Below are 16572 nucleotides of genomic sequence, written 5' to 3'. Positions count from 1 at the left end.
ATTCACTTCACAAATCAAACTCTGCTAAAACTCCAAATCCTTCACCTGGATTTTGGTAGAAAAAGTTGGAAAAAGCCATCCTTACCTGGTTCCACGTCCAGAGATCGACTGTCTATCTCAATGTCAAGACGTTTGGTAGCCGCATTGCAGAAATCCTCCAGGACACAGTGAACAGCCTGTGTGACATTATATGGCACTGACTTGGCAAATTTCATCTTGCTATTGACTATGACACTTCCATTCCTGAAGTTGAGAATCTCTAACTGTTTAAATCCTGTCAGGTTAGACTGTAGATAGGGAAGTAGCTGGAAAAAAAGAAGACACACTGAAATACAGGTGTACGTTTATCATATCCACCTCCTGTCAACACAAATATTGAACTTTGAGACAATCAAAAACACAGAACCCTGCTTTCTGACCTACACTTGGCCTGGAGGCATCAAGTGGTGATAATGATTTAGCTCTATGGATTTCTAAAGTAATAAGATCAAGACAGAATCATGCTGGTGATCGACTGCTTCATCTTTATTTCATCTGTTAAGTCTTAGCATAACAGTCAATTTGGAATGGCCTCACAGCAAATGGATGTTTCTAAAGATGTGATTGTAGACTCCACATAATTCTGATTATTTTTCACTCCTTACAAATATGCTTTGCTATGGATACAAAAACTAAACTCTTTGTTTTAAGTTCAGTGTTAAAATACTGTATGGTGTCAGGGTTCTAAGATTCAATACAGTTAAAATACAAGACCCACATTCAATAAAGGAATGATTGGATATGAAAAGTGTTAATCGCCAACAAAGGAAAACCATCAATAATTAGAGGGGATGATTGATATTATTTAAAGATATTAGCAAAAGAAAGAAAAATCAGAAGAGCTCTTCTAATTGTACAAGTAGTGCTTCCTGCTCAAAGAACATCTTAATTATTTCAATGCAGGAGGAGACAGATATTAAAGAACAGTGAAAGTTTAAATTTAGCATACTGGAGGAGGGAATTCAAGTATTAAATATGGTTTTAATCTACTGTATTGGTAACAAAAGTTACTTAATTTTTTTACATTGTCCAGTTTTAATGAAATACCCCTCCAATGTCAAAAATGCTTTTGAAAGTCCTTTAGCTTCATTATGATACCCAAAACTCATCCCTCAAATGCTACTTGACAATTATGCAAAATGGAGATCATTAAATGAGTAAGCCCTCACATTTTGCCTAAATTCATTGGCATGCAATGTTTAAATGATCCCAGCCTGAAATAATTGTAACGTGGATTTGCACTGTAAATCAAACGCAGGATACCAAGACTGGCACATGAGCAGTGATTGAGTACTCTAGGAATGACAGCGTCAGAGCACTTGAGGACGAAGGAGGAGTACATAGTTTCTGTGTTACTAATACAAGTCAGTGGAACAGCAGAGAGGCAACAAGAGGAGCTACTGTCACTCTAGTCACCACACATGATAAGTGAGAGTAAAGGAATGCTGTGCTGCAGAATGGTGCTTTTCACTTCCATGTCTGCAGAAGAACATTGACAAATAAAATGAAGGTATGCAAGTTCATTTTTGGAAGCTTGACTTTTACCTGTGAGACAATACTATGTAACAGTTCTCTGCAGTGATAATTAGCTGTGGTGACATTTCAAAGCTATGACAGCTGGCTGTACAGTAGATGTCTGTTATATGCAGGTTAAATTACAGCTCTTGAAAAACCCAAATTATTTTAAAATTTTGTGCTTGGTTTCTGGAGGCCAACAACACCTGAGAAGAAAAGGCAGCCCTACATTAGAAAGATCAGTTCATTCTTTCCAAACGTCAGAATTATTTCTTCCTCTTGAACGTTTAAAATTGAGCTCTGGAACATGATATACTGTACTAAACTGCAACACATGATTTTAATACTGCTCTATTTTGAATAATATAAATGGAATTATTCCAAAATAAAATGTATCCATATTGTCCTTATTGAAATACATCTTATGATCACAATTTTGTTTAGTATAAAGTACTGCAGTTTTTGACTTTGCTGTCTCAATGTCTTTGGCCAGAAGCAGCATGAAAAGAGTTCATTTTGATGTAACAGCAGATTTGTGTCTAAACCCCAGATAATAAAACACTTTACTTATGACTGTTATTACAATTTTGCTTAGACATTAATCACCACCAAAGGCCAAACCCAAGGTCATTCCTAAAACTAATGTCTGTTCACTCTTAGCTTATCTTGCCCGAATCTTACTCAAGTCAGATGTGTGTTAGTCAGCCTTAAGGTGACCTAAATTCTTCTGGAATTAAGGTATTTCCTTGTCAATTAATCAAAACAGATTCTGAAGATTAGAGTACATGCTAAGTGGATCAACTCTTTGCCTTGAACTTTATTTATGTTACAAGCTTACATCCAAAAACCTTCTCATGTGACAAGGTCAATATTTCTACATTAATTTAGTGTGGAACACTGCACTGCTGGGATATGCATTATGCTATAAAGCAATGTTTCAGTTTAATCTGAAGTGAAATATTCATTAATGAGAACACTTTCTGTTTCTACAACCCAATCATCTCTGCCAAAACTGTGGAATTTCATTCGGATAAAGTTAAAGAACAGTAGACAACCACTGTATTTATAGCTATTAAACAGAATACTTCAAAACAATTTTAGCTGTTTTTCTATTATATGCATGTCTGCTAATGTCGGCACAGTTCTAACTCAACAAAGAAAAGAAGAGCCTTCAAAACCTTGGTCAATGCTGGCCATGCCAGTGAAAATTTGAAATGAATTGTAAGAATCTTATAAGGTATGAAATAACTGAATTAATTCATACTAATGGGAAAACTGATATCGGGCTTGGATACTGTACTGTATATCCATAGTAGTAGTAATAGTAATAATATAGGAAGAAAATCACCAAACTTCTGTACAGCTCTTTAACACAAAACTATGAGCCCAGGAGTACTTAATTTCTTATTCCACTGGATCACATGCTGTGCTACTCAGTGATATGCCTTTAAGAACACCAACACACAGCCAGTTTTTGAGAACCTGAGCCACTGGGTTCAAGCCTGCTTACATCAATGTACTCACATCAATGTACAAAAGGCCCAGATTGTTTTTGCTTGAACAGTTTCAAAGCTTCTTATGAACGAGAACACATCACTTTTGTGTGAGTCAATCAGCTATAACTCCAAAATGCTACACAACAGCCATTTCCACATTGTGCTCCAATAACATTCTTCCAGGTGCTTGATTATCTTATGCATTTCCACATAAATGTGAAATGTTTCGGTTATCTGCTAAAAATGACCTTAATTTGAAAGAATACTCATCAAACGTGATTTTTCTTAATGTATGAGACATGTCCTAGAATTGGCTTAATATTACTTGCATACTTGTTAAAAGCAATATATGATACATTTTATTGTACATTAATAAAAGCTAAAAAACAACAAAAACAGGAGAGAAAAGGTCAAGAGCATACAAAAATATTACCATTATTTATTCTACGCTGATGTACTGGTATGCTTCTCAAAAGCAATTAAATTCACAATAGCAAAACAAAAAGTATGAGTAATTTAAAAGCTCATTGCAAATTGCACGTCTGCACAAAAAATTTAATTGCTGTATGATGAATATCCGTTGAAGATATATATTGAAGAAAAATATAGTGTTTTTTTTTCATCTGTAACTGGAGGCATTTGTTCTGATCTGTTACAAAACATATCTTTGGACTCAGTGATTTAACCTGTGCTAGTATAGTGTAGTATAGTATAGTATAGTTGTTTTTGAGGTGTACTGTATATGACACTGTGGAAATAAATGATTGCACTACAGCATTTTGAATACTCCTGGGCTATTCTCTCCTGTTGTTACTTTGTTCATATAATTGCCTTTTTAGTGGTAATTTCCTACTGTTGTTATACACTTCATTGTACATAGAAGGGAATAAAGTACTAAATGACATGTTTTACAGACAGGTGAACTATGGTAGCAGAATCCATTGCTTTCTGAAAAAGCAGACAAAGAAACCAACAGCTACAGAATAAAAACATATCATCTCTTGATAGAGCTGCCCGGTTCCTTTTGAACATAGAATCCAAACCAGCTGAAAGCAATATAAGTGAGCTGTAAACAATCCTCTTCTTGCTCAGAGGATTCAAAACTCTTCTGAAAAGCAATGAAATGTGAAATGGAAAGCTTATCCTCCACGACAAATCCATGAGGAGACAAAGAGCTACTTTCTTTTAACAACTGAAAGCCCTGCTTCAGCTTCTTCTATCAGAAGAATTGATAGAAAGGGACACCACACCATATTGTCTTGTGGATTATGGTAACACAACAGGCCAATGGTCATTCACCTCCCAGTGGAACCAAATACTGAACAGTATGCACCTGAGAATCAGAAAGAATAAACTTGGCAGCGCGGAAGAAATGTTAAACTGTCTGATAAATGATAGCCTAGGAAGCACTGAAACAGAACACATATCATGTTAAAAGTGGGGAAATCAGTTTTAAAGCACAGCTAGAGAGCAAGCAATTAAATAGGAATTCAAGAGAAATGCAATGCTTTCTCAGAGAGGCTTAAAATTTAAATGGCAGCATGCATGTATGTGAAGAGCAAGACAAGGAGTGCCACACCAATAAATACATAGACAGTCACGTTTAATAGTAAGCAGCTGAGCCGTTAAACAACCTATAGCTATAGCAGACTTAACAGCATGCCTTATTCTATTCAAATAATTTGTCGGCTATAGTTAATTTGTATCTAAAAATTACTAGAGGATTTTTATGGCTGGATTTCCAGATCCAGATTAGTACTAATCCCGAACCACATGTCCTAAATTAGAGTAGGATGGTGCAAGATCAGGGCAAATTACTGTAAGTCACATAAGAAATGAAGAATTAATAAGAAAGCATACACTAATGTCATTAGGTACAAATGAAATGCATCATGCTTTCCCAGAAGCAGGATTAAGGTCTAATATTAAAGTACCGGTATTGACGCTAATGTCCTCTGTCTCCCAGTCTCAGATTTACTGGACGGTCCAAGGTTCGGCCAGTCTTTGTGATGGGTGAACTGTGTCTAGGTGAAACAAAATTTAACCATGTGTTTCATAAGAATCGGCCTTTTAAATGTTTCTAGCTAAACAAAACCTTCTATGTGATGTTTGTTTTATGTGTTCACTTCTAGACTTACAGTAAATACTGTAATGAAGAGCTACAGCATGAATCTGTTTTTGAATTAATGTAAGTAATGCATGTTGTTCTAAGGCGTTTAAAATGTTCAAATATCGAGATCTGACTGGGTTGTATAGATAATCCAAATCTGTTAATATATTGTATACAGTACATATTGACAATCAAAATCATGATGACCATCATTATCATGCTTAGATACAACTATGAAAGGAAGAATCAAGGTAAAAATAATAAATGTATTTTGAAATGTAATAACTTTCTCAAAAGAAAATGAAATTCCTGACATGTTAGCTGGTTTTTCTAACTGGTTCTCTGGGTTTATCTTCATTAACTGGAGATTGGTCGGAAAAGAAAAGACAAGACAAAACATCAAACATGTCCAGTGTACTTGGACTGTTGATAGTAGGGCTGTTTAAGTGTGGAAATGAAAATTAATCCAATTAAATAGCAGCAAAACTTAACTCCTGTTATATTTTATTTTTAAAGGGTTCGTACATTATCAGAAAATTGTTTACATATATTCTTCCTTCCTTAGTTGCATTTCAGTGAAGTACTGGTTTCCCCACAATTTTGAATATTAGTGTATGTTTTCTGAACTTCTTTATTGAGTAAAATAACTTTATTTAATAAACTTTTAGCGTGAGAAAACAATGTCCTGAAACACAGATAAGTACTTTCACTATATCAATAAAACAATAACAAGAGCTATAAGGCAGTGAACGTGGTATATGAGGGAATACTAAGGCTTACATTAGGATTTAAGGCAATCAGCTCTCACAGCAGGGAAACTGGCTTCACACTGTGAAGACACAGCAAATTACTTCACTTGTATCAGAAAAAAAAGACACGCTCTCTAGCTGTAGGGAACATAGACTCGGTTTGCTGTCTGTAGAATCCCACCAAACAGATTACTACAGCAACAACTGTTCCCTTTCTCTCTTTTTTGCCAATATGCACTTTTAAGATAAGAAGCTCACTCTAAGTTAATAGAGAATAGACCGTAGAACAACTACTATGAAAAAAACATTTTACCTACCAGTTCAAGGAATGTATTCTCCAATGATTTGTATTCTGGGGAACTCTTGTTGAAAAGGTCATCTGAAAACATCAAGTTAGTTACTCTCAAGCTAAAGAACACTACTAACTCTTTGCCTTTGCTTGCTGTAGTCATCGAGGGAGTGGTCAAATATTTCAGAGGTGGTGAAGCTGTGCTTTCGAAGGGATGGTCCTCCTTTAAAAACGGGTATCCACCGCTGTAATCCAGCTCATCGATGGTTTCTGTGCTCACCACATCGATCCTATCTAGCTCCGCTGTAATGTCTTGCACTTCAGTTTCAAACTCTCCACTTTCATCTGTCCTTGTGGGTGCAATTGTTTGGGCAGTTGGTTCGCTTTCTTCAACAGTGGGTTTTGGAGCTCTGTGGTCCACTACAAAAGGTGCCACTGAAGTGGCTGCTTCTTGCACTGACGACTCTGTTGGTTCTTCAACAGCGGTTTCACTCAAAATAGTCAAAGGCACTGCCTCCGTAGGCGATCTTGTGGCCTGAGTGTTGGACTCAGCCTTTTCTTGTTCAGTGGTGGAAGGGCCCACCGTTACATCACCACCTGTTGAGCCTTCAAAGACAGGCATAGCACTCGTTAAGGGAATATCAGTGAGAACTGTTTCAAAGGGTCCTAAATCTGTTGACAGAGAGGTGGAAATAGATTCTGGAGTGGGAGAGATTAGAAGACGCTCTGTTGAAGATGTCGTACTTGAAGTGAGGGAGCTGTCCAGGTCCTCTGGTGCTTCAAATGTGGGTGATACTAGCAGAGGTCCTTCTGAGGGAAAGACACTGTCGCCATCTTGTTCGGGGAGCAGTTCTGAAGAATCCGTCTTTTCCTGCATTGTTATATCTTTAAAACAAACAATCAATGTTAATGAAGTTTAGAAGAGTGTTATCTACTGTTGATCTTAACATGAGCTGAACACTTACACTTTTATGTTCATAATACACTAATACCCCAAGAAGAATATTGTCAACATACTGTACTTTTGAATGCTGTGATCTACAGTAGCTCTCTAATATTTTTTGAAAAATATTGTGAAAATACAGGCATCTAGATGAATATGGACACCTTTACTTGCTTGATTTAGAAATAGTGAAACTGATTTTTAAATGTTTAGTATCTCCATGAAATTATGGTGCTGATAAAAAATTGTGAAACCCAATGATAAATATGTAAGATTCATAGTTTTACCATGATATCCTTCTTGACGCAGTCTTTATGTCTATATCAAATAAGGTTTATAGAAACTCATTCCCTGTTTCTTAAAACACAATTATGTATGATTGAAACAAACAGTGAGTTATTAAGGTACAAAGGGATGTGAAAAAGCAAGTGAACCCTTAGTTTCATTAGCTCAAGTAAGGGATTAATTTGAATAAGATGTTTCAATAATTAGGTATATCTTGGGAGTTTGGAAGGCTCCACCCTATATAAAGATTAGATACCTTTAGATACCTGTTTGGTCTTCACCATACAGGAGTGTGAAAACAAGTCTTGCTGCAATCTAAGGAAATCTCTGAAGTTATTGTTACAAAATCATTTCTAAGATTCGGGGCTTCACCAATCTACTGTCAGACAGAAAGTCTACAAATGGAGAAAGTTCAAGACCATAGTCATTCTACCAATGAGCGGTCATCCTATCAAAAATCTCTCTGAGAACAAGCTGGAAAATCATTGAGAAAGTTACAAAGAACTCCAGAGTAACATCCAAGCAGCTGCAGGTCACTCTTGCTGTGGCTAACGTGACTCTAACTATCAGAAATCAACTGAGCAAGAATAGTGTTGATCATCAATTTCCCTTCAGGACCAATAAAGTCTTATCCATCTTATCTATCTTGATGGAAGGATAACGAGGAGAAAACCATGGTTCTCCACAAAGAAAATTGCTGCCTACCTGAAGTTCAGCAAACAGCACACCGAGGATCTACAAGGCTTCTGGCAGACGAGTCAAAGGTAGAGCATTTTGGCCTCATTGAGCATTTTATGTTTGGGTAAAACCAAACACTGATTTCGAACAGAAGAACCTCATCCCACCCCTCAAGCATGGTGGTGAGAGTGTGATGGTTTGAGGCTGTTTTGCTGTCTCAGGATGTGGATGGCTTGCCATCAGTAACACATCCATGATTTCTCCTTTGTATGGAAAGACTCCAGAGGAGAATGTCAAGCAATCTGCCCCTGACCAGAAGCTGAACTAAAAGTGGGTCTTGAAGCAAGACAATGATCTTAAACATACAATAGAAGCAGATCTATAAAAGAACATTTACAATGGCCTAGTCAAAGCTGGGACCTTAACCCAATTAAAATCTTTTTGCTGGACCTGAACTGAGCTGTCCATGCAAGGCAGCCCTCATATTTGACAGAGGTGAAGGAGTCCTGTAAGGAGGAATCGGCCAAATGTCCTCGAAATTGATGTTGGGGACTGATCAATGGTTACAGGAAACATTTAATTGCAGTCATTGCTGCTCGGGAGGGATGCCAAAAGTTACCAAATCTAAAGGTTCACCTACTTTGTCACATGTGAATATTTCAATTACTATTTTCACTTAAATAAATATTTCTTAATTTGAAGATAAATATTTTGAAAGAGTATCATTTTGTGTTATTTATAGTCTTTCATCGGGTTAACTTTATTATTAGGACTTTGCTTAAAATCTAATAACATTTTAGGCTTCAAATATACGAAATATGTGAATAAATGAAAATCTGAAGGTGCTCACTGACTTTCTTGGCACTGTATGCCTGTGTAAATGTCATAAAATATTTTTTTCAATAGCCACTTTTTAGAGCATTACTTTTAAAAAATAATTTGACTATGTCATACAGTACATCCAAAAACAGATGCTATACTGTCAGTTTCAAAAGTAATCCAGACATTATAGATGATTTTGCTATTATAATAATGAGGGAATCATTGATAACTGTGAAAACAGAAAAAGCTGGCATTTCATAAAATTTTCTCACCTTCTATGTTGACAGGTGGTGATGATGTTGTTACCAGAAAAACTAAATTTTCATCTTCATCAGGGACAGCTGGTTTGGATAAATCTGGTATGTCCTCTTTAGATTCCTCACCTTCCAAGAGTGTGTCTGTCCTTTTTTTATCTTCCTCTGAAATTATATTGTCAGTATCCTCGTCTTGCTGAAAGATTATAATCCTTTCAGTTGGTGGCTGCAGAGTAATGGTTGATAGGGTGGTGACTGGCAATAAGACGTCAGAGTTCTCCCTTGTAGATTGAATGGGAAGGCCTTTCACACTAGTTGTGACAAGCAGAATCTGTGTACTAGTTTCAGGGACAGGTTCTACTAGACGGACACCACTGGGAAGTGAGTCAGTTGATGGTATGAACGTGGTATTTGGGACCGACTCACTTTGTATGACACTGTCCCCTTCTATGACAGGTTTACGAAGTGAAGCACTTGGTGAGTCACCATCTTGTACTGCAGTGTCTTTTGGATCTGGACCACTTGCTGTGACATTATGCTTTCCCACATCAGCTTTGGAAATTGAATTACTTTGTGTGGCACTCCCCTCTTCTCCACCAGCAGCGGTAGGTACTGAATCACTTGGTGTGACTCTGTCGTTTTCTACACCAGAATTAAGTATTGAAATAGTTGGTGTGATACTGTGGCTTTCGACCCCAGAATTATGTATTGAAATGCTTGGTGTGACTCTGTCATCTTCTCCACCAGCAGCAGTAGGTACAGAATTACTTGGTGTGACTCTGTGATCTTCTCCACCAACACTGGGAATTGAAATGCTTGGTGTGACACTAGTGTCTTCTCCACCAGCAGCGGTAGGTACTGAATCACTTGGTGTGACACTGTCGTCTTCTACATCACCAGTGGTAAGTACTGAATCATTTGGTGTGACACTGTCGTCTTCTACATCACCAGCGGTAAGTACTGAATCATTTGGTGTGACTCTGTCGTCTTCTACATCACCAGCGGTAGGTACTGAATCACTTGGTGTGACACTGTCGTCTTCTACATCACCAGCGGTAAGTACTGAATCATTTGGTGTGACTCTGTCGTCTTCTACATCACCAGCGGTAAGTACTGAATCATTTGGTGTGACTCTGTCATCTTCTACATCACCAGCGGTAGGTACTGAATCACTTGGTGTGACACTGTCGTCTTCTACATCACCAGCGGTAGGTACTGAATCACTTGGTGTGACTCTGTCGTCTTCTACATCACCAGCGGTAAGTACTGAATCACTTGGTGTGACACTGTCGTCTTCTACATCACCAGCCGTAGGTACTGAATCACTTGGTGTGACTCTGTCATCTTCTACATCACCAGTGGTAGGAACTGAATCACTTGGTGTGACACTGTTGTCTTCTCCACCAGAATTAAGTATTGAAATACTTGGCGTGACTCTCTCATCTTCTCCACCAGCACTGGGAATTAAAATACTTGGTGTGACACTAGTGTCTTCTCCACCAGCAGCGGTAGGTACTGAATTACTTGGTGTGACACTGTTGTCTTCCCCAGATATTATATTGTCTCCTCCTGCACCAGCACTATCACCAGATGTGTCAGTTGAAGGCATGTTGGTGTTGTCTTTTACATTGTCTGTTACATGTGTGTTAACAAGCCCAGTCTCATCCAGTTCATGCAATGTCACTGGCTGTGCTGTGGTTTGGGATGGGGTTGTAGGACTAAACTCATTAATGTACATGAGCTTTGATTCATCTTCAATATGGTCAATTGTTATTTGCACGATGGTAGGGGTGGCACTGCTGAAAGGCTCTACTAATACAATGTTGTCAGGAGTCGGTAGGACTGTGGCTCCCACATTAACCCGATCTTCCTTATTGGGACTCTGAACTGTTGTACCTAGAAGGGTTTCTAAGGCATTCTCCTTTATAGAGGGATGAAGAGGAAGGTCTGGGAGGGACTTTTCTGCATCCATGACTGATTTATCTGTAGAGATTGTCAGCTCATTGTGAGAGTCTGGTTCCTGTGGTGTTAAAGACAAATAACAGTGATTAAGGGAAGTCTTTAGTAACACTTCTACTAATATATGAGAACTGTTGATTAATGCAATGTGTTATATACAGTATTTATATACTATTATATATAAGCAAATAATGCAACAATTTTGAATAAAGAATTACATAAAAACAACAAAGATGATTCAACAAATGGGACTTTTCAGGAATGTATTCTGCAACTTGGGTATAATAAAGCCTTTTAATGTATTAATATTTAATATTAATATAATGTACTGTATAATATTCTTTTGCCCTTAGGTGTGGGTTCAGCTGCTAGCCCAAACCAACAACAAAACAGTGCCAACACAGGGCAAGACTGTACTGATGAGTTTCTAATTTGTTTGTTTGTTTGTTCATCTTTGTGGCTACTAAAAAAGACAATGGAGTCACCTTTGTGGTTTCACCTTTCTTTTTTATATTTCTGTAAAATATAAATATACAAAAAAACTTGGAAACAAATACATTCAGGAAACATACTGTATTTACGAAGAATTTTGACTTTGTGGATAAGGTATCAATTTGTCTTGATGGTATCTTCAATATTCGTTCTGTAATTTTATTAAATTTCTACAATATATGAATCTACATTGGGGTAAACCTTTTATGACAAATTAATATACGATAATTAACACCTCTAAAAACAGGGGCTTCATACACTTCTTATTGTTTGATAATCTTCCAATGGGACAAATAATAAAGATCACTTATGGAGTGTAGATTATCAGATACTATAAGAACATTGAATCACACAAACCTTTCATTTTATTTTCATTTGCTGTTAACTAAAGACAGAAAAGTAAACTAACCAGGACAGCGATTTGTGGTGTTGAGGTAGGTCGTGGCTGGCCTGTAACATCTTCGGTGGCAAAAAATAAATAAATATTATAACATTCTGTCAGAATCTACTGAAATCAATGAATTAAACAATAAGCAACTGTACATGAGGTTATTACTGGTATTTTGATAACTGAGGACATTTTTAAAAATCGATGCGCTGCCATTAGTTTCTGTTGTCTATCAAGGCTAAGATTGGTTTTGGTCAATTAAAGTTCAAATGGAACCAGTGACATTAAAAGGTCCTGTAAGATAATTATTATAATTATATACAGAATACAAAGAGGTTTTGTCAGAGATAAGATAAACTTGACTACACATCTCAGCCTACTAGTAACTAGTACAAGTTGATTTACAGAAACTACAGTTATGATATGATTTACTTTTTAAACATTCCACATTGTTTTACACTGAAGGGGATGACTACACTTCTGAGCACTCAGCAGCTCTGTGAAAACAAACCCTGACATTTTAAAAATGTCATCACCGTTGCCTGATCATGTGAGGCAGCAGTCTGGCAACGTTAACAGAATGATACATACCTGGTTCAAAGCTAATGGTGTTGAAATCCACTGGGAGGGATGTCTCTTCACTCAAGGCCTTGACTACCACTTCCTGGAGACTGGGCACTATGATTGAAGCTGTCATCTTCTCATCATCTGGACTGTAAGGGCCAATCCCTTGTTCAGAAGTATTAGAAACCCTATCGATGTTTTGATAACCAATGCTACTGGATTCCGGCGATACTGTTTCAAAGACCACAGCATAACGGACAGTAAGCCCTCCAGGTCTGAAAATCAGAGAATATGTAAATAAACAAAAATTCTCTAGTGATGCTGAATCTAAAAGCTGCAATAATGAATAACAAAGTGGGTTCAGAGGGTGGGAAAAGCCAGGAATGGGAATGCAACTTAAAATATGAATAAACAAATAGATAGTATGCAAAACTAGTCTACTGAAGCACAAAAACAATTAGTATACTATACAGGTATTGTTTAAACTGTTGGTTAAAATTAAATCTAGAATTTGTTCACGTACACTCCTCTTTGGCAGATACATGCTGCTATTTTTTTCATTTGTCAGAGAATGCAATGTATGTGTTTTGTTAAACGGAGGTATGTGTACAGGTTTAAGGCAGAAGTAGCTGCATTCTAAATATCTGGAAGTGAACATGGGTGGAGAGGGTATCACACCACTGACAAGGTCACTATGACAACATAGTGGAAGATACATAAGCGAATAAAAAGGAAAGATTTGAATAATCAAACATAGTCATGTCTACGTTTTCCCACCTCTGCCCCATGTGGGACTGCTTAAAATGGAAAAGGCTTATTCATACGTAGATGGCTAGTGTGGGGTCTGTATGGCTTTTCATTTGTATAATTATAAATGTATCGGCACCTTTGAAACAGGACAGAGTTCATAATATGCTGAACATGAAGCCTTTACTATGGGCAGAATGGTGGCATTACTGCCATGCATCACTGGGGTACTGGGTTCGATTCCAGACCTAGTGTGGTCTCTGTGTGGTGGTTGAATGTTCCCCCTGTCATTGCTGGGTTTCCTCCGGGTACTCTGGTTTCTTACCATGGTCCAAAACCACACAAGCAAGTTAACTGGCATCTAGGAAAATTGGCTCTAGTGTGAATTTGTGCATGCCTGTGTTTGTCTGCCTTGCAATGGACTGGCATCCTGTCCAGGGTGTTACCCTGCCTTGAGCCTATTGCAGGCTATACGCAGAAGGCAACCCAAGTTAAAATTAATCCCAGAATTCCAGAGAAGCAGCAATGCTAACCGCTTTGCCATCCAAAATCCTTTCTCTGGACTGTTAATATTGTAACGCATACGGCCGACATTACAGGTTGTGCGAGCCGGCTTGTCAGCCCGGTGACATCACCGCCCTTCCCTGTGAATAGCAGGGACCTCAGCCGTTGAGCTGAGGGGAGATCTCCCTTTAGCTCAGCTGGCTGGTTCCCTGTTGACTAATGCCGGAGGCCTGGGTTTGAGTCCCCAGTGGTCGGGGGCTGACCTGAGGTGGCAGTGGCGGGGGTGCTGCCCACGTGAACCTGAAAGTGCTGCAATATTAACTGTGTAAAGTAAGCAAATGTGTTTTATATAGTGGTGTTAGCCAATTACTAAGTAAAAGATGAGTATTGCATTCATTTGTTAAGTAAGAATAAGAGAAGGGGCTGTATTAACTGCTTGATGCTAATTTCATTACTGGAGTCACTGCATAAGCCACAGATTTGGAGGAGAATATCTGCTTCGTTACAATCAAGGGCTACCACAAATTTCAGGATCTAGAGTTTTGTGCATAATATTCAATTTTCCTTAAATCATCTACATTTAGCTAGGTTATTATGTATTACATCTATCAGGGTACTTGCTTATATTCACCAAAAAGGTTTTTTAAAACGTAATGACAATTTTAGCTGTTTACCTATGCAAAGAAAAAAAAACCAACATGCCAAAATAACTATTACAAGCACAAACATATGGGAAAGGGGGTTTTATAGGTGTATCTGAAACCATGCGACAGTCCTAATTAAATTACCCATCATTGGCGTTCTTCTCACTTTGTTCCAGCAAAGCAATAAAGTGAACAAAAGCTTATTCAGTTTGAAATTCATTTCAGAGGCCGATGAGAAACTGCAATGTTAAATGCTGGCTAATAATACATTGAAATAAATAATACTGTACATTCAATATTTTCAATTGAATTAAAATTGAGCTTTTCATTTTTAATGATGAATTCTAGAAACTGATTAACTGTTTCTGGAAAGAAAGAGTTATCAGCTTCAACAAGATGACTGAGTACTGTAGCTTGTTCCAGTCACTCACAACCAGGGCTGTGGGATCTTTAATGATCACAAATAGTCAGAACTTTGGTCTTATATGATCGACAATACCTTCTTCAGCAGTCTCCATACTGGAGCACTGTTTTGGAAATTGTGGTCCAGGGTGACGAGTTCACATGCTGTTCCATTACTTATAACACAGACTGATTTTCCTTCTTGTTCTCCAACTTTGTTCCAATACTGATCAGCCCCTACCCTACCTAGCTTCTTAGATCTGACAACATCACCCTACTAAGTGGTGAAATACAAGTCCAAACTACATAGAAGTACAAAGACTCATTATAAAAGATGATACAGAAACAAAATATAATCCATTAAGCAAAATTACAACACTATTCATTATTTTGACATGAACTGTAGTGCTTTTTCAATGCTTTAAGATCAATGTATGATGCTATTAAATCTAGTGGAGTGCCAGACTTTCTGTAGATAAACCAACAGGTGTTCAGCCTTGCATAGAAATTAATGTACCAGCAAGCAGAGCCAAAAGAAATTAATTACCATGCAGGGAGCACCAGGAGAAAGTGAAACAACTTGAAAAACAGTTCCTCTTTAAAGTTATATTTATAACAAGCAGTATGACTTATCACTTGTCAGGCTGTGCAGTAGAAAATTATGGTCCACTGAATACTTAACACATGCCAATAAAAAATAAAGTTTGATGTGAAACTCTTGCAACTCAGAAGAGTTTTCTTCTGTTCTTCAAAATGCGATTCACTACTAATTAACCATAATAAATGTCTTAAGACTAAAAGCAAGAGGAAGGAAAATAAATGCATGTTTAATGTATTTTTGTACATGTAAGGTATAGTTTTAAACTGATTTAAAGGTAGAAAAAAATACAAATAGACAGAAAATATTGCATCTACAGCTACTTATAACAACGTACCTAAATCCTAACACTCTGATTTCCTTAAATCCTGGAAGCCTATCAAGAACATGCAACATCTGAAAAAAATGGAAAGAAGCACAATGTTACATATACATAGTTTTTAAAGCATCACCATAAAGGGTATTGCAACAAAATACAATACAGTATGTGCGATACAAAAATGATGCACAACACCAATACAGATCAAGGAACAGTCTTCTGCTACTGTGAATGGGACCTTATGAGGTCAATCGATGCGTTAACAAAAATTCACCTCTGTGTCTTTCAAAACTTTTTAATCAAACCATCCTGATACAAAATGTTTTAGTCTGCTGATACTTTGTATGGTCTACTGTATAATGGCATTCTTTTATAGACAGACAATGACCTAAAGTCCTGTCGTATGTCCATGCAGATCGATAAAAGTGCTAAACTCCTCCTACTAAGGCTCCTACTAAAATCAATCTCATTTTTGGACATCTCTAAGTAGGAGATTAACATATATAAATAAAAGATTATGAATGAGAGAGACATTTCTTGGAGGAGAATATGAGGTTTTATTATACAACAGCATCAGCATCCTCAAGCAATTTGCAATTTGCACAAAGGAAGCACAACAATCAGGCCTAATGGATTTAATCAAATATTTTAAACATATACATTGTTACTGTGCATGCTACAAGGTTATTAAGGACATCTATATGGATTAGTCTATAGCCACTGAAGAGCATGTTCACCACTCAGTTCAAATACAGGTCAGGTTTTACACAGATCT

General features: G+C 37.3%; 1 protein-coding gene across 9 annotated transcripts in view; it reads right to left on the bottom strand.

Moving 5' to 3' along the window:
• Positions 1–16572, bottom strand: part of LOC102686657 (interphotoreceptor matrix proteoglycan 1) — a 44049-nt gene that overhangs the window by 4577 nt on the left and 22900 nt on the right. For 4 of the 9 annotated variants that reach the window (XM_069196595.1, XM_069196620.1, XM_069196622.1 and 1 more), the window contains 8 exons: positions 15816–15874; positions 14623–14643; positions 12611–12858; positions 12041–12090; positions 9199–11200; positions 6227–7083; positions 4985–5074; positions 86–305 (listed from right to left, as the gene is read on the bottom strand). In XM_069196595.1, coding sequence (XP_069052696.1) covers positions 86–305; positions 4985–5074; positions 6227–7083; positions 9199–11200; positions 12041–12090; positions 12611–12858; positions 14623–14643; positions 15816–15874 — 3547 coding nt within the window. Of the gene's footprint in view, positions 1–85; positions 306–4984; positions 5075–5158; positions 5990–6226; positions 7084–9198; positions 11201–12040; positions 12091–12610; positions 12859–14622; positions 14644–15815; positions 15875–16572 lie in introns of those variants that run through there. The other 5 variants (XM_069196614.1, XM_069196625.1, XM_069196612.1 and 2 more) reach the window with 5 other exon arrangements.

This window comes from Lepisosteus oculatus, chromosome 2 (genome assembly GCF_040954835.1).
Source record: "Lepisosteus oculatus isolate fLepOcu1 chromosome 2, fLepOcu1.hap2, whole genome shotgun sequence".
Taxonomy (NCBI): Eukaryota; Metazoa; Chordata; class Actinopteri; order Semionotiformes; family Lepisosteidae; genus Lepisosteus; species Lepisosteus oculatus.
The sequence above is the reverse complement of the archived record's forward strand: the minus strand, read 5'-3'. Positions and strand labels throughout refer to the sequence as shown.